We start from the raw sequence: 17645 nt of genomic DNA on the forward strand, positions 1-17645 counted from the left end.
AAAAACTTTCCTTTGCCCTTTTTTGGTCAAGCTTATGCCAAGTTTTATATTCCATGAATCACTTATTTGAATGAAGTGAACAGAATTCTTCAAAAAATTTTGAAGTATTAAATGATACCCAGAAGACTGAAAATTTGCTTAAATGCTTTTGTTAATGGGATAGTGATTGTTTCTTTAGAATAAAGTTTGGACCCATTAAAAGATGCAACAGCAATTCCTCAAATAAACTTTAACACAGAATTCCAAGGCACCCTTTCACTCACTTAAATATAATAATTAGTAATCATCACCACTTGATCTTCCTAAATGATTAAAAGGTTAAATACCTAATCATCAATCTTAAAACCACATTTCTTAACAGGATTGCATTGGCAGTGGATCTGTTGGAACAGTTGACCACCTACAACCACCCCTCACTATACAACTCCAAAGTTTGAGAAATTATTAAATGATAAATAAACCATTAACTTCTCTGTTTAACTTGTATATTCTTTTTCTATTTTTTAAAAAAGAAATTGCTATGTCTGAGTGAAAATCAAATCAACTAACAAAAAAAATAAACAGGAGTATATAACAGAAAAAACAAGAAACTTGCCAACGGTCACGTTTTTAAGCTTTTGCAAAAACAAGAAACCTCTATTCTAACAACAAAAGATGTGCCACTATGGACCCACGAATCTTTCTCTCTCTCTTTCTTTCTCTTCCTTTGGTATCCTTCTGTTCCCTCCGCAGATCTCGCAGACAAAGACCAAGACAGACAGGCCAAAGGAAAAAAAAAAACAAAGCTCTGTTTTTTTTCTTTCCCTGTTTCTACCCTGTTTTCTTCCTCTCTGTAACTCTGTTTTTGTCCTGTTTCTCTTATTTCTCTTTGTTTCTCTCTTGTTTCCCAGATTAAATGCTTACCCTTTTGGTCTAATGAGGGGATGATTTTCCATTTTTGACCCAGACCTCTTTTTGTGATCTGGGTCAATCCTGGTTTCGAGCTAAATGGGTTGCATTACCTCCAAACACGGTGGCTCTATTGTGGCAGCTTCCCCTGTTTCAGTGGTTCACAACAATAGCCACGGTTTGATATTTGCTTCTTCATCATCATCAAAACAACAATCTGGGAGGTTAGAGAGTAATAGAGATGATAAGAAATTGGATGATAATGGTAAAACTATTAACCATCATCATCGAAAGAGTGGCCGCGAGTTGAGGAAATCGAAGAGGGGGAGTTCTAGTAGGAAGAGCGGCTCTTTTAGCCTGAAATTGGGCTTTTCACATAGGTTTGTGGAGGCTGAACAGGTCGCAGCCGGGTGGCCTGCTTGGCTCAGCTCAGCTGCTGGTGAAGCTGTACATGGTTGGGTGCCTTTGCAGGCTGATGCTTTTGAGAAACTAGACAAGGTAGCTAAGGTTTTTTAGAATTTAAATGTTTTCCCATCAAAATGACTTAAAAGTAGAATTTTGTTAATCATGATTTCAAATCGAGTGCATTATGTCATTTGAAGTTTGCATGTTTAATTGTCAACTGCTGTCATAATGTGAGCTATTTTACGCATTTCTAAGCATGCCTTTGTTTGATATAAGTTTCCTGATGTAGGTACTTTTTCTGTTCTCCTCTGAAACTACTGGTTGAGTGATAGAATTATCCATTTGCAAATGTAAAAGAGAATGATAACTTAGTTCTAAAGCAGAAGTGCTGGATGGTTCATGAATATCAAACTACAATTTATCATTCATTCTTTGCAAATAATTTGGTGATTTTTGCTTTTTAGGTTGTATTATTCCTTCAACTTAGCCATTAGCCAAGCTTCAAGGTTCCCCAACTTCATTTCCATTTCTATATAACTGATAATTTAACATGCCTTCCTGCCAGAAAAAATAGAGCCTTAAAGCTAAGGCCTTATTTTCCGTTGATTCAAGATTTAGGTATTACACTAGTAGGAATATTCATTATTTACCTAATAAGCTAATTGAACTGACTGGTAAAATATAGGTTTTACAAGTTTGTAGCAACAATGGGTACGTTGTTTGATTTACAAGCAGGCTGAATACCTTGCAGTATCCATGTATGAAGTCAATTGTACTCCTTGTATCATTTTTTTGTTCTGGCGATGACTGTTTTTCTTGTTTTATTTTTCTACAATAGGTGGTTCTTTGGTCATAATTTTGGTCATTGCATCAGTCCTGATTTTGACAAGAATTCTTTTCAATCCATAATATTCATGTAGATTGGACAAGGTACATATAGTAGCGTATTCCAGGCACGCGAAGTTGAAACTGGGAGGATGGTTGCCTTGAAGAAGGTGCGGTTCGACAACTTTCAACCAGAAAGCATTAGGTTCATGGCAAGAGAAATAACAATTCTTCGCAGGCTTGACCATCCAAATATCATGAAATTGGACGGGGTAATCACATCTCGGTTTTCAAGTACTGTATACCTTGTGTTTGAGTACATGGAGCATGATCTTGCTGGACTATCTTCTTGTCCTGATATCAAGTTCAGTGAAGCACAGGTTTGTTCTGCATCTTCTGATCACTTTGAAAAAGCATAGATGGTGGTTAGTTGAAACTCGAGCATATATATATTTTGTTGTTTTTTTTTCAGAAAGTAGTAATTAGTGATCATGGTATCTTACCTCGAATTCTTCAATGTTTAAGAAGTTCAGTTGAGGGTCACCTTTCTGTGTAGGTGAAGTGCTATATGAAGCAGCTATTATCAGGACTTGAGCATTGCCATTTGCGAGGTATAATGCATCGAGACATTAAGGCATCTAACATTTTGGTAAACAATGAAGGAGTTCTGAAATTGGGGGATTTCGGATTGGCAAACATCCTTACTTCGAGGAACAGGCAACAATTGACTAGTCGAGTAGTCACTTTATGGTATCGCCCTCCTGAACTTTTGATGGGATCAACAAGTTACGATGTCTCGGTGGATCTGTGGAGTGTAGGCTGTGTTTTTGCCGAACTTCTTATGGGAAAGCCTATCCTTAAAGGGCGAACTGAGGTGACGTGCTATTATGTTGCATTTTTAGCTGCTATTTATATGACATCTCATCATTGCAGGCAGACTTCTATTATGATTATTATTATGCTAAAACTTTTCAGACTTGATATCAGTGAGATTTAAACGTTTTACACTCATCTTCAACATAAGGAGTCAAACAGAAAGTTTTACAGGGTTTTCCCTATTTGTTGATTGGCTTACATTCATATTTTCTTGTTAGGCATCTTAAGTTGATTGGTCTTCTCCTTCATTGGCAGGTTGAACAACTGCATAAAATCTTTAAGCTTTGTGGTTCCCCTCCTGATGATTATTGGAAAAAGACTCGGCTTCCTCATTCAACCATGTTTAAACCTCAGCATCCTTACGAAAGCTGTCTTCGCGAAAGGTGTAAAGATATTCCCGCAATTGCAATGAACTTGTTAGAAGCTCTTCTTTCCGTAGAACCCCACAAGCGTGGGACTGCCTCTTCATCGCTAATGTCTGAGGTAATGCTTACTGAAACTTCTGTCTGCTACCGAAGTCTTTTGAGATTCAATACCAAAATGATTACACTTCAGGTTGCAGCAGTTTGTTTCTCAGGCTCCCCAAGCTTTCATGTTGTCCAATATTACTGAAAAATATAACATCCTCAAAGACATGCTTCTTCAATCACTGCTCAAAAGTTTTTGTATGGGCTTCTGATCCCATGTTTATTTGTTGCCCTCTTTCAGTATTTCCACACAAAGCCCTACGCCTGTGATCCGTCAAGCTTGCCAAAGTATTCACCTAATAAAGAAATTGATGCTAAACAGCGTGATGAATTACGAAGGTGAAATCTTCACTCCATGTTGAAGTTTTATTAACCAGTTGCATTTGCATGTGTTTTATTCATTATAATTTCAGGAAGAAGGCTGGATCTAGAACCCGAGAATCTGGAGTATCCAAGAAAACAAGAAGATCTCGTAAAGCTTTGCAGGAACCCAACAATTTCAGTAAAACAGCGCCAAAAGAGGTCTATACTTCTCTCTCAGAATGTATGCCTCTGTCTGTGTGTGGTGTTAACACAAAGAGCTAACTACTAGGTTTTGTTTATGTATATATGTGTGCAGGAACCGCGAGACAATACTCAGTTTGCTAGTAAGAACCATGGTTTGACTGCGAACAATCTCAAGGGGAGAGAAGGGGCTGCTCATAAAGGGCAGCTGAATTCATCCTTCTTCGATACAAGGTCAGAGACTTCTCAAGTAACAACTGTATCTCAGGGTGACATTTTCACAGCTCCACCACCAGTCACGGGATCAAGCAGCTTTTCCTGGGCGAAGCGAAAAGATTCTACATCTACACTGTCATACAACCAGCCTTCTTCAATTAGTCAACTTAGTGATGCAGATTCATCCAGCTTCACCTTTTCAAATAGTGCTTTTAAACTAACAAAAGAAGAGACTCAAGATGTTCCTCAAGGTGTTTATGATTATTGGAGGGAGCAGAAGCAGCAGCAAAACGGATTGAATAGGCATGGATTCTTTTATGTAAATGATCAGCAGGTGCAAAGCAAGTTTGATAGGTCAGATGTTTTTCATGCAAGTGATGTACCCCAATCTCATGATTACTCAATGGCGTTTCATCAAGAAACTGCAATAAACAATGACATGGTAAGATCACAGGCAGCATCTGTGATTATCATAAGTGACTTCCTGCTTTTAGTTTCGAATCACTTTCTGCTTCTAACTCATGAACCTTTTCTTCATCTCGGCTATCCAACCATGTCCCCATCAGGTGAAAATTGATTATTCAGGACCATTAGTAACAGAATCATATAACGTCGATGAACTCCTGCAAAGGAATGAAAGCCATATCAGGCAAGTTGCGCGAAGATCAAGGTTTCACAGAGGTAAGGGAAACTCAATTTTACTTATAAGAGAAGCTGTTTGTCTGAAAAACATTGGCTAAATTTGGGTTTTGTTTGTTTTTAGCAGAGAAATGATGCAAGGCTTGTTTCCATGAGTGGAAAATCCTGAAATAGATAACAGGCAATCAATTGTACAGGCTTACAAGCAAGCAAACCTTGAAAACAATTCACTTGAGCTCAAACAACACAGTTTCGGTGCCTACCTTTGCCTTTTAGCCCGCATTCTGTGCTACTGAAATCAATTGTATCAAAACAAAGATTGCAGAACGTATACGGAAAATACAGAGCGATGATTTCGCATACTTTGAGTAGGTGAAGAAAATTACAATGGGAAATCTCAACCTCGGCATCGCAATTTGTGAGGTGTAACGCAAGTTTTCATTGGGAAGGAAGAAATCTTCATCATGCTACTTGTAATGCTTCCCTTTTTTTGGTTTCAATCATTTTTAGTACCAAAACTCTAACAACTCAACCAACTAAAGGCAATGAAGAACGAATCCCGTGAATAAAAAAAAGAAAAAAAAAACCATTAAAATTATCGAAAAACTCCCCAAAAACAAGATCAAAGAGAGTTTTTCAAAACGAAAAGTGCCCATAAACACAAAACTTCATCATTTAATGGGTAACAAAAATCAAAAAACAATTTTTCTAAAAAAAAAAAGGATAAGAGAAAGAAAAACAATGTAGGGCTATACCCTCGCTTTGGCTACAAGAACTAAAGCAGCAAAGCGGCCATGGAATCCCCAAAAGAACTGTGTTAATATGCGCCTATCGCACTGACGTGCGCCACGATGTGTAAGAACCTCTCTCCGTGGAATACCACGCCTCCCCTTCTTTCACGAGGGAAGCGCTCGGCCTTAGGCGCCGCATCCTTTGTCTCATAATTCTCTTTATATAGATCCTTCGAACCCTAATCTTACTTTCTCTGTTTTACCTTCTTTGTTTTTCGTCATTGACCTTTGTATTCCTTACCACGTAAGTCAAGGCTGTTAAAAATCGAACAAAAATTGCATTGACTGAAGAGTATCTTAATCAATATATATAAACAAGCCATCCTTAACAAAATTCAAAATAAAAGGCTTAAATAATAAAAAAAAAACTCTTGAACTATGTCCATTTATATAACTTATATTTTGATTAAATAATAAAATAAACTCTAATTCTAACAAAAATTTAACATCAGTCAAATTTAATATCAATTGATATTTTCTATCTAAATAATATTTGACGAAATTATGAAATTTATTTCACATCAATTGTCACGTGATCACGTTAACTTATCACATGAACAAAAAATGCTAATTGTATTCCAACTGTCCATTTATGCAACCAAATCTCTATCTTCCTATTGTAGTTAAATAAGTTTTTATCTTTTAATTTGCATCCAGACTAATCTTTAACCCTAACATAAATTTAATATTCATCAAACTTAATATTAATTTGTATTTTCTGTCCACTTGATGTATAACGTAATTATGTGACCCATTTTACATCAATTATCATGTGCTCATTAATTGATATTAAGTCCAATGACTGTTTATTTTTCATTAAGATTAAAGGCATGTGTGGGTAAGAAATTATAAAATAAAGAACTTATTTGATATTATAAAATTTAATTGTGCAAAAAGACATAGTTTAAGAGCTTTGCTTTTTAGTATTTAATCAAAAGAAAAGAAAGCATAGTATGCATGTGATATTTATACCATGTTTCAAAAAAGAGAAACGAAATTAGACATTTTAGATAAAGAAAATGCATGGAACTTTCGTTATTTTCTTTTTCAATTTTGGTAATCCTATTATAAGTGCTGGTAGGATTCTTCTCCCCTGGTTAAATTGTGTTTTCTGAGATATTCTGTTGGTGGTTTCCTTAGTTTCGATTGGATGGAATGGGCTATGGACATCTCGTTTTGGAGGATCATAAATCCTTTGTTGAGGATGCTTTTCTTCTTGGGAAGCTCTGTTTATCATTTGTTTCATAAGCCTTGGTATTTTATCACTCTTTTGTTTCTGCCCCCCATCTCTTCTTCAGACCAGGCCCTGCAAGACTAAATAGGTAACTAAGCACCTCCAAAAAAGCTTTATTTCTTTGTTTTAATTGCTTTTATGTGAACCACCCAGAACTAATTCTGATGGTTTCATTAAAAAATGGGGATGGGGTAGAAGTTTATTATTCACGCTAAGCTGTTTATTTTGGTTTCCTTGCTTGCCTGTGCATAAGATTTAATGTGCTGCTTGTGTTAAATATCCAAAGCAGTCATTACAGAGGTGCCTTCCGTGTGAAATTTACTGCTTGGCTTTTCTGCTTTCCAGGGTTTCACCACTGCTTATCTCAATCTCCCACTGAGGTAGCCTTTCTAGGCTCACAAACTGTTTCAGAGTTCCCAAAAATTGGAATTTGGTGCAACCAATCTTCAAGTTGAACCAAATGACATTATCTCTTTATGAGTGTGGCAGAGTCAAAATTTCGCGTTGAAGGGCCAACAGAAGATCGGACGATCGTGAAGTCTTGGAGAAAGGGGGCTTGTGGAATAATTTTAATGTAATAGGTTTTACTTTAATCTCTAAGTCTATTAAAATTAGTTGTTGACTAATTGCTGTGGGAGCATCTTACCAAACAACAAAATTATTGTAAGGGCAAAACTATAAAATTAAAAAAAAAAACAAAAGTATATTATGAACTTTTAAAACTTTTGAAGGGACAAGACCCCACTAGCCCCCATTCCCTCCACTATTGATTATGACAATAAGATCATCTTCAAGCAAAATTTGTTACTACCTTATTTGCAATATTTTTTTTGGTTTTATAACTTTATCCTTGTAACACATCACAAAATCACTTTGTTTTTGCAGAATGACACCATAGTCCACGGATACCTTGGCCCTTCACTTCAGGAATGCTGTTATTAGTTTTTTAAGTTATGAGATGATGAACTCAAGTACTCTGTTGTTATATCTTACAGGTAAAAGTCAAGGATATGGCTGTATTATGGATTACTTTCAAGATCTTTTATGAATAGAAATGGTGTTAGATTTACTTTTGGAAGAAAGGTTCAATGTAAGTTTTTACTTGGAAGGAAAACTATTGAGCAAGCAGCTTGTAATGCTTCACTTGCTTTCTTGAATCAGTTTTAGGGACACCTAAATAACTCTACCTAAGGTTGTTTTTATTTCAATGCTTTTTTACCTAAGTCATCACTTTAATTTGCATCTGTGTCTATAGTTTTTGTTCATTTGTGCAGTTAAATTTTCGGTACTTTAGAACATTTTGAAGGGATTTATTAGGGAGGATAAAATCCAGCAAGGATTGGCCATCTACTAGGCTAATTATCCTTGTATGCGTGGTGACCCTTTTTCTTATTGGCATAATGGACAATATTCATTCATCCAAAAGCAGGAAATCCCTGCCACAAAAGTACATACTAACTGACCCAGAATGAGTCTATCTATATAAACAACTCAATATTTTAAATTCAATATAGGTTTATATTTAATGATTAGACACAGAGAGAGAGAATGTTGAAACTTAATACTTTCACTGACTTTACAAGGGATGGAGCAATAAATTAGAAAAATATACACCATCTTATCAGTTACATCAATAGAGCTCCGTTTTCCTTACTCTCATTTATGTTAAATCAAAACCCTAACTTCACCGCAAGGAATTGCTGAGAGAAGGATTCAACATTCAAAGAGGGAATGAAATATGCAGGCACTGATGTAGGAGGGACTCAAATTGTAACCTCAGAAAAATAAGTTGATGAGACAGCCAACCCCTCTGCATCATAAGTTCGAACCAGTCTCTGTCTCTTGCCAGGTGCCTCAAGCCAACAGAACTCCAAATGGAATGACTTGGATTCGGCTACACTCTTTGCAATATCAGAAGGATATCCCATATACATGCCACCAGGTAATAATGTTAGCTGATATGCCCCTTCAAATTCAACCAAGTTATCTGAGATTGTACCCGTCCAATGCACGTTAGTCCTTACATCGCGCCCACCACCCATGGAAGTAACATCCTGATTGTGTATATGGAAACAAGAAGGAAAAAAAAAAGAGAATTGGCCAAGAGTGATAATAACAAAACCAAAACCAACTATAATGGATATCACCACAGACAAGCAGTAGACTATACATCAATATACTATCTACCTGCATGGTTTTGGAATTTGGAGTATGTGGCATTTAGAATCCCAAGCCCAAAACGGAAACAAGAAAAATAGGCATAAAATTTTCCTTCATTTTAAAAGCCATAAAAGACAATAACAGAACCAAGATGCAGCTCTTTCCTCTTAGAAGCACATAAATGCACTACATAATGAACAAGATCTCATCACTAACTTCATGGAAACAACCCCATGTGTCATCATATATGCAGTCAAGCCGCTCATACAAATCAATTTCCACTTCATGATTCAATGACTCTTACCCTTTTACGACAATTGTGTTTTGGTTTATGCATTTGGAGAGACAGGCACATACCTGGACTAGCTTATTCTTGTCATCCATTTGGAGTAAAGCAACTGTATCAGCTTCTGTAATTGTGGATCCATAAACACCACTGCGCTTTGTTACAGAATGACCTTCCCACTTGCCAAGAAATGGTAAAATCTGGACCTGGCCATCCTACAATCAGAACAAACACACTTTTGTATACATATATCTTATAAGAAAGTTTGATTACATTGTCAATTCAAACAATGTGTTCAAAAATCAATTACCATCATATTGCCAAGTGATGGATGAAAAAGCAGCCCATCACCTCTATCCTCAAGGAAGATGACAAGCATATCTATAAAGCCTCTTGGGTCCATGATATGAAAGGCTCTCGCTCGCCTATCCTTCTCTTGTGAATATAGGCAATTCTCACAAACAATGGAAGGCCGACGAGAAGGAAGCTTAAGATTTCTGCAAAGTAAAACAAATAGTTAGTTTTTTTAATGGAATTCACCCATGTAGATATGAAGGTTGCGAGATAGAGGAGAAAACCTTGGAAGGCAGTCATTTTGTGATATTTTTGTCTGGAAAGCACACTCATCATTTCAGAAATGGGTGATTGTGACAAATAATTTGAGAGAATTAGCTAATCAACATTGTCTAGAGTTCCATTGGTTCACACAAATTTGATACTCAAAGAAGATCAGTTTTAAATATTTTTGTAAACAACGTAATAAAACTGATATTCCTGTTCTGACTATACTGAAATGATGTAGATCAGAAATCCAAAAAGAAGGAAATAGCTAATCATCCTTCTCCCCCATACTCTGTCCTGGTAAGCCATTGCCCAAATACTAAGAAAAAAACAGGCAGACTATCAAGTAGCAACCCTAGTAGACTAGTTTGAAGGTGGGAAATAAAGCCCTGAAATGATTGTAAGAAGACATTAAGGGATATGGCTGCCAGATCACCAAATTATATAGCCAATCAGAAATATCCAAATCAACTTGCCATAATGTGACACAACCATAAGATGCCTTCTTAAGGTTAGTAGAAAATTTCTTCAAAACAGGGGATACTGTACCATGGATCATGCATTACATATTACAGTTGGTTTTAAACTGGTGCCTTGGACAAGATTCATTCACCATAACAACAACAAAAGAGCAAAAAAACCAAAGTGTTTGAATCATCTGCACCAATGTCAGTATTATTGCTCTAGCTTGACGAGGAAGAACTGCTATCGGATTCTTTTGTCATGTACAAGTTATTCAATTCATAAAAGGACTGCCTTCCGAGAATGGAAGCACTTACTTTGGTGACTCCTCTCCTGTGTCATCTTCCCCCAACACCCCTTGCCTCAACACGGTTTCTAACATGCCAGCAGTCAGGTATCTTAATGAATAAGCCCTCTCTTTGGGAAAAAAGCCAATCTGCAGACTAAACATAATAGATTTTCTAAGGGAAGATAACAAACTCTAAAAGATAAGATTTAATAATAATAATAATAATAAAGTACATTGAAAGTGGATCAATTTCAACTCCTCAAATGATTGGAAGAGCTCACCTGCTGATATTTGTCTACAGTGAACATGTTTGTTTCTTTTATTTTGTATTCTGCCCATTCAGGTTCCTCATCATGTCCAGAAACTGAAGTACTTGATTGAGGCTGCTGTATATATAACCTAAAAATTACAACTTTATTAAGCAACTTGGAAAGGAGAAATATAAAAACCATAAGAATCTACTTGCTATAACTAATTGGCTTTCTTGATTTTACATTGATCCAATATCAGCTTCCATCAAAGGAAAGAAAATGCCTTGGGGAAACAAAAGCAATAATATTTCTAAATAATTAATGGATTAAAATTTTAAATTTGCCACAAACAAAATTCACGATTTGACTTTTACGCAAAGCAATTATGTTTAAATGTGTGTTTCATTTTAGCCATTTCTTCACTTTTACTTACTAAAAGAGTTTAAATTTCACAAAAAAAAATAAAAAAGAAAAGCTTACGTTTGAATAAGACTGATAAGTTCATCTTCTCCATAGGAACTCGCCGAAAGCCTCGTATTTATTTTTTGCAATAAATTACCATTTCCATCAAATTGCTGCAAATTCAAAAAACTTTTTTTAGAAAAATATATTAAGAAACGAGAACAATTAAATGTGACTGAGAAATAAATAATTACGTGGAAAGAACCGGTCCATTTGCCCATATTAAGGTCGACAAACCGGTGAAGATTATCGATGCTCATGTAATGTTCTTCTTGGACCGAGGAGGAGTTGGCGGCTCTGATTTTGGAGGTCCGAAGGGAGGGAAAAGGGTTCGGGTAGGGAAGTTTTGGAGGGAAGGGGAAGGGTTTGTTTGGATTGGATGAATTGGGGGGGAAAAGAACGGAAATGGAAGAGTAACAGATTGAAGCCATTGGGCGGAAGAGGGAGAGACAGTGGAGAGCTTGGTTTTGTTCCAGTACTATCTTATCTGTTATAGATTGATTTTTTCAGTTAAGTTAGTTTTTAAAAATAAAAATTTTGGAATATTCAACTTTTTGTTACAAATAACTAATAAATTATGTTTTCCAAAGCATGATGCTTTTCTCATAAATTATTTAATTTAAGAAATTTTAAAATTTTTTTTATTCTTTTATTACTTAAATCAAGTTCTTGTATATATTTTAGAATAAATAAGTTTTATAATTAATAATTAATTAACTATGATTAACATAAAGTTGAATTGAAGATTTAAAATATTATATTATTATATGTTATTATTATTCATTATGATGTATCTACATGTCACATTAATGGCACTTGAAATAAAATTGACAAAGTAACTTAAATGAATCTAATGAAAGAATAAAAATTTATTTAAAATTAAACTTAAATAGTATAAGAAATTTTTAGAAATTAATTTATATATATATATATATATTTACATTTACATTTTGTAAGTGGTAATGATTTTAGCTGTTTTATTCAAGGAATTACTCTTACATGAATTTTTTTTCCTTTGAAGATAAATTTTGGTATTGATAAAATTCTGTTTTCTTGTAACCAGCATTGATAAATAAATACAAAGAACTATAAAACTATTGAACTCTTGAGAAAGAAAGGTAAATTTGGTATGATTATACATAAAAATATGAATGGATAAAGTAGGGTTTATCCCGAAGCCTCCCTTTCTTTTCCATCACGCAAGACACAGAAAAAAGTCTGGCGGCTTCAATATTTGGACTCTCATAAACTAGCAACAGTTTGCATCGATACCGGATAATCACCATGAATCCCTTCAAAGCTAGCTCCATCAACACCATTAAATCCTTGAAAAACTTCCCGAACCCCAGAGCCTCTTCCCGCAACGTTTCAGCTTCGAGTTACCTGATGCTGAGAACACCCCATCACTCAATCCCAACTCAACTTGGCTCATCAGTCCGCAGCTTCTCAACTGACTCATACAAGACAAGAACTCCCATCGGGTGTTCGGTATTGTCCCTGAAAAACGAGCTTATGTTGTTGAAAGATTCGGAAAATATTTGACAACTCTGGATCCAGGCCTTCACTTCTTGATGCCAATAGTCGATAAAATCAGGTATGTGCATTCCCTTAAGGAGCAAGCAATCCCCATATCAGACCAAACTGCGATAACAAAGGACAATGTTCCTATAGCCATTGATTGGGTGCTTTATATAAAGATTTCGGATCCCTTGTTGGCATCTTATGGCATCGAAGATCCTATATTTGCAGTCATTCAACTATCTCAAACAACAATGCGAAGCGAGCTTGGGAAGATCACACTTGACAAGACTTTTGAAGAGCGTGACATGCTCAACAAAAGCATTCTCGATGCTATTAACGACTGGCCTTTGAAAAAGAATTGGGGTCTAGAGTGTTTGCGGTATGAGATTAAAGATGTATCACCACCGAACGGGATGAGGAAGGCCGTGAATAGTCAAGCAGAAGCCGAACGCAAGAGGCGTGCTCAGATTCTTAATTCCGAGGGTGATCAAAGACAAGCTAGTATTAATATCGCTGACGGAATGAGGAGTTCGGTCATTTAGGAATCTGAAGCTGAAAGAATAAGTCAGGTCAATAGAGCAACAGGTGAAGCGGAGGCTATACTTGCGAATGCACATGCTACCGCAAAGGCGATAAGAGATGTCTCGAATGCTACATACTCGCCCAGGGGAAGGGAAGCTGCAGGAATGAGGGTTGCAGAGCAGTACATTGAAGCATTTGGTGAGATAGGGAAGAAGAGCAGGATAACTTTGCTTCCAGGCAACATTGCGAATCCTGCCAGCATGATAACAAAGGCTCTAGACATATATAAACGCATGATGAAGAAAAATTCTGATGATGATTGAGTTGCATTAAAAGCAAGGAAAGAGGATATGCTAGGTTATATACTTACATTGCAGGTAAATTATCGACGGATGGTATAGTGAAGGTCTTTATTGGTTGAAGAATTTTAGTTTTGTTTCCAGTTAAAAGCATTTAGCAGCTATATTTCTCTCAGGTTGCTTGAGTTCTTTAACAGCTGGAAAATGAAGTTAGTGTTCTTTGGGACAATTATGGATGCTAGGATGCTTCTTTTTGTTAATAAAATCTTAGATCTTTTCATCTTATTCGATATTTGCTGCCGCCATTAGCTTCTAGCTCAGAGAGATCTACGATAGGATTTCTTAAAGACAAAAGCCTTTCGCTGCATTGCCTTATTTCCCTTCATTTTCCATTACAGATTTATCTTTAATCAAATGTCAATCGAGTTATGAGAAAATTTATCAGCTTAATTAGGCCTAAAATGGAAGTAATTAATTAGTAGCAAAAGAAGGCTTCCCACTTGCTGATTCTCAGATCAGATGGATGTCATTAGAGACCACTGAAAGTAAAATCTCACACCTCATAATATTCCAAATTGTATGCAAACCAGACTCACATAGATTCATTTCATTTCTGAAGCATATGATTCTATATTGAAAAGAAAATCATAGTCCATCATACTTAATGTGATCTTATATGGAACCTTTCAGTGCTGCTTTCATCTCATTCAACTATCTGATCTAAAATAAGAGGACCAAACATGCCACAGGCATTGAAATCACAATGAGTAAAAACATATAGCTGCCAGCAATCGAGGGGGAATCATTTTTGGCAGGAGCAGGTACCGGAGCCTGAGGTATTTCAACGTTCACAACAACTTTCATCCCATGAAAGCAGTATCCTCCACCGCTGAGGAAGTAATACGGCCTTGCCTCTGTCAGTTCAAACACATCACGGCCACCGCGAGTAATGTTTTGTATGAAATTTTGGTCATTACAAGTCTCATAACTTGTCTTGTTCACCTCCAGAACATTGAAGTAGTGCTTGTCGAAGTTAAAGACTAAAAAAAGAGCAAAAACTTGAGCATGTTAGCATATAACAACAGAATCAACCTCAAAGTTCTAATGCAGCTTTTGCTTTTGCACAGTTTTGAATTCTGTCAAACATCAGGTACCCAGAACTCCAATTTATACATAGGATTTGTTCTCCAACTTCTGCAAATATGAGTGTATTGAAGATCAATGTTCAGCAAATGACTTGTGGGGAGCACCCTTGGGAGTAAAATCCTAAACGCACCAGGTCGATGTGGGGGAGTGCCGCCTTAAAATGTTTCGGGGAGGGGATTAAACCTAAGCAAAACTTAGGGTTATCCTGACCGTATTATCAAGAAAGAAAAAAGGTTCCAGAAATGGCTAGGGAGTGGGGATGGTTTTACAAGTTTCAATATTAGCTTAGAACCTTGAAACAGATAAGTGGTGCTCAATGCATCCAAAATATGTCAATAGAAAAAGTTCATTAATTGTCGACTCTTTTTAGATATTATGTCAAGCACTAAGGTAAGGTGAATAGCAATAAGTATGGCATTTCTGGATTAAAGGTAAAGAAAAGATATGCCTTCATATTATGGAATGGTTCTCTTTTATATTGTCAAAAATTATCTAAAAATCACTACGAGAAACAGCTAAGATGTGAAAAAAATATCAATGACTTACCAAATTTAATTTATAAATGGATGAAGCCAGCCATTTCATAGCTCACATTCAATTATTCCTTATCTGATAAGGTATATAGCTAGTATTAAATTCAATTCTCTACTTTTGGATTGAAAGTTAAGTTTCACTAACACTTGCAATCTTTTTTCTTTAATGTTTATTTGCGTTGCACCATAAGAACCCTAAGTACAGCTAGCAATGCACATATTCCTAGTACCCAGCTAATATTATCAACTAAAACACATTAAAAGCAACGGTGATGTTAAAGATGAAGTTGAAGTTCAAGGAGGAAATGCTGCTAAGCACTGACAGATGTTTTACCCTTGGTTTTGGAATTCATTTAATAGAGAAAAAAATGAAAGAAATTTATATTTAAGTAGAAAAGTTAGCATAAATACATAAAATAAATGAATTAAAACAAGTGCAAGCAAACATATTCCCTTCCATATTGATTTACATATAAACTCATGATTAAAAGGAAAAAACAAAAGCATTTTTCGATATTAATTTTTTCGTCCAAAAAGAATTTAAAAGAAAAAAGAAGTCAATTTGTCCAAAATATATGAATATAAAAACACAGATACATTTCCAGAGACTGAGAAAGAAATAGAAAAAGAGAGATTACGTAGCCAATCACCGACATAGAATTGTTCATGGCTGCACCACTCTGAATAATTCACGTTAGGATTCCACCCTTGCTTGTCTCCCACGCGATGCAATTTCCCCACACCAACCTCGAACATCACGAACATCACGATCATAAACTTGACTGAATAATCTCTTTTCATCCTTCAGTTTTCTCTGAGAAATATTTCTGGGAAAAATCAACCTAGGCAGCTGCAAAAAATCCTCGTATACGGTGGTTGTCTCCACAGTTCAGTTATAGCTGAAACAGTCGTGGGCACTCTCTGTGTCCTGTTGGAGTAGACAAATGATGAGTTGGACCAATTAATTTTGCTGGTGAGAGTTAATTAGTAACGTACTAGGCGACAGTGCTAAAGTTACACGGTTGATGATTCACTTCTTGCCTAGTCACCTCCACGTGTAAAGTGCGAGGTCAAAGTGGGAAAGAAATGGGGTGTTTGTTCCAGATGCCAAAAGATGATTGGCTGTTATCTGTATCTTGTTTGTAAAGTATTGGGCGATGAGAATTTTTAGAGCAGTTACGCAATGTTGAGTAATGGGCGGTTTAATTCTATCTGTAAAAAGTTTTTGTTAATGTTAACAGGTTGGATAGGTCAATAGTCCAGTCACTCACAAAAAATTAAATGTTCATAGATTTGTTAATACTATATGGATGTCATGTTATTTGTGGATATTCGAATTATTCGAAATAAAATAATAATATTTTTTTATTAAATTTAATAAAAGATGTTTTTTTTATGAAATTATACAATTAACCCATGTACTCTGTATTTTATACTTATATAATAATTTGTGAAAATTGGATCCTCTATTTTATGAAATTTGATAATATCAATCCAATTATTAATAGTATTAAAATTGTTTTCATTATTTATTTATTTATTTAAAAAAAAATTCATTATATATATTAATATAGTATTTGATTGTATTGACATGACATATCCTTACTAATGTGGTATTAAATGTAATGACTAAAATCCAAAAGCAATGACATGATTACACATACGTGACCGATCGGACATGATTTTTAAATAATAAAGTGATGTTGATGTGGCACTACTATGTTGTTGATATGGTATTTTTGTTATCTACACATGCCATTAACAAGAATATATCACGTTAGTAAAGTCAAATTCATGACCGCATAAATAGCTAGAAAATTTTTAACATTATTAATGGTAGACTGAAGTTATCAATTTTGTAAAATATAGAATTTTAATTTTTACAAATTATTGTACAAAGATTAAATTCAATACTTTTATAGAATATAGGGATTAATTTTATAATTTGATTTAATTTCTTCTATCATGCAATTACAAATTGATCATAATGTTTTAAGGGGTAATTTGATTTAATTTCCTCTTTATCTGAATTATCAGGTAAGAAAATTTTTTAAATACTTTATTAATTACTTATCTCGTAAAATAGTATTTAAGTTTTAGTTACTCATCTCTGGTCAACATTTTTAAGTGGGAGCAAAACTAGTGTGAGGTGAACAATTAGTATCTGCTGATAGCTTAATGAAGGACTGCATTTAGATAAAAATACACTGTTGCGGGTGAAATGTATTATAAGTGAGTGGCCAGAGCCCATCAAAAGAATGAATTATTGTATAAGCATTAATTATGGTTCTTATTAGGGAAAAATTAG

General features: G+C 35.3%; 3 protein-coding genes, 2 long non-coding RNA genes and 1 pseudogene across 8 annotated transcripts; 3 read left to right on the top strand and 3 right to left on the bottom strand.

Moving 5' to 3' along the window:
* Nucleotides 825-5249, top strand: LOC18601580 (probable serine/threonine-protein kinase At1g54610). 3 transcript variants are annotated; one of them, XM_018119914.1, is made up of 9 exons: nucleotides 825-1386; nucleotides 2214-2498; nucleotides 2675-2992; nucleotides 3250-3477; nucleotides 3703-3800; nucleotides 3875-3983; nucleotides 4081-4623; nucleotides 4748-4862; nucleotides 4945-5249. In XM_018119914.1, exons 1-9 carry the CDS (start codon nucleotides 988-990, stop codon nucleotides 4953-4955), a joined length of 2106 nt encoding a protein of 701 aa, XP_017975403.1. In that variant the 5' UTR covers nucleotides 825-987; the 3' UTR covers nucleotides 4956-5249. The 3 variants fall into 3 exon arrangements, with proteins under 3 accessions (XP_017975403.1, XP_017975404.1, XP_017975402.1); XM_018119915.1 differs by having other exon boundaries at nucleotides 4948-5249; XM_018119913.1 differs by lacking the exon at nucleotides 4945-5249 and having other exon boundaries at nucleotides 827-1386; nucleotides 4081-4846.
* On the bottom strand, nucleotides 3910-5447 carry LOC108661795. Its single transcript, XR_001927629.1, has 2 exons — nucleotides 5084-5447; nucleotides 3910-4804 (listed from the first exon to the last, which is right to left on the bottom strand). It is a non-coding gene; the product is annotated as an uncharacterized LOC108661795 (long non-coding RNA).
* On the top strand, nucleotides 6632-8002 carry LOC108661687. Its single transcript, XR_001927457.1, has 3 exons — nucleotides 6632-6933; nucleotides 7191-7419; nucleotides 7731-8002. It is a non-coding gene; the product is annotated as an uncharacterized LOC108661687 (long non-coding RNA).
* On the bottom strand, nucleotides 8260-11804 carry LOC18601581. 2 transcript variants are annotated; one of them, XM_018118711.1, is made up of 7 exons: nucleotides 11511-11804; nucleotides 11335-11429; nucleotides 10885-11002; nucleotides 10632-10750; nucleotides 9602-9788; nucleotides 9363-9497; nucleotides 8260-8899 (listed from the first exon to the last, which is right to left on the bottom strand). In XM_018118711.1, the coding sequence occupies exons 1-7, from the start codon at nucleotides 11745-11747 to the stop codon at nucleotides 8609-8611; spliced, it is 1182 nt and encodes a 393-aa protein (XP_017974200.1). In that variant the 5' UTR covers nucleotides 11748-11804; the 3' UTR covers nucleotides 8260-8608. The 2 variants fall into 2 exon arrangements, with proteins under 2 accessions (XP_017974200.1, XP_017974199.1); XM_018118710.1 differs by having other exon boundaries at nucleotides 9363-9506.
* LOC18601582 lies at nucleotides 12601-13682 on the top strand (annotated as a pseudogene).
* Nucleotides 14210-16291, bottom strand: LOC18601583 (lamin-like protein). The gene is made up of 2 exons (XM_007032571.2): nucleotides 15976-16291; nucleotides 14210-14698 (listed from the first exon to the last, which is right to left on the bottom strand). The coding sequence occupies exons 1-2, from the start codon at nucleotides 16136-16138 to the stop codon at nucleotides 14379-14381; spliced, it is 483 nt and encodes a 160-aa protein (XP_007032633.2). The 5' UTR covers nucleotides 16139-16291; the 3' UTR covers nucleotides 14210-14378.

The sequence above is a fragment of the Theobroma cacao genome, chromosome 4 (assembly GCF_000208745.1).
Source record: "Theobroma cacao cultivar B97-61/B2 chromosome 4, Criollo_cocoa_genome_V2, whole genome shotgun sequence".
NCBI classification, from domain to species: Eukaryota; Viridiplantae; Streptophyta; class Magnoliopsida; order Malvales; family Malvaceae; genus Theobroma; species Theobroma cacao.

Excerpts from the sequence above, each read along its gene's own strand:
- LOC18601580 (XM_018119913.1), top strand. The coding sequence starts at position 988 with ATGGGTTGCATTACCTCCAAACACGGTGGCTCTATTGTGGCAGCTTCC. Across the intron at positions 1,387-2,213 it reads CTTTTGAGAAACTAGACAAG|ATTGGACAAGGTACATATAG; the intron begins GTAGCTAAGGTT and ends ATATTCATGTAG. Across the intron at positions 3,478-3,702 it reads CTTCATCGCTAATGTCTGAG|TATTTCCACACAAAGCCCTA; the intron begins GTAATGCTTACT and ends GCCCTCTTTCAG.
- LOC18601581 (XM_018118710.1), bottom strand. The coding sequence starts at position 11,747 with ATGGCTTCAATCTGTTACTCTTCCATTTCCGTTCTTTTCCCCCCCAAT. Across the intron at positions 10,751-10,884 it reads CTGTAGACAAATATCAGCAG|ATTGGCTTTTTTCCCAAAGA; the intron begins GTGAGCTCTTCC and ends TTTAGTCTGCAG. Across the intron at positions 8,900-9,362 it reads ACAAGAATAAGCTAGTCCAG|GATGTTACTTCCATGGGTGG; the intron begins GTATGTGCCTGT and ends ATACACAATCAG.
- LOC18601583 (XM_007032571.2), bottom strand. The coding sequence starts at position 16,138 with ATGAAAAGAGATTATTCAGTCAAGTTTATGATCGTGATGTTCGTGATG. Across the intron at positions 14,699-15,975 it reads CTATGTCGGTGATTGGCTAC|TCTTTAACTTCGACAAGCAC; the intron begins GTAATCTCTCTT and ends CTCTTTTTTTAG.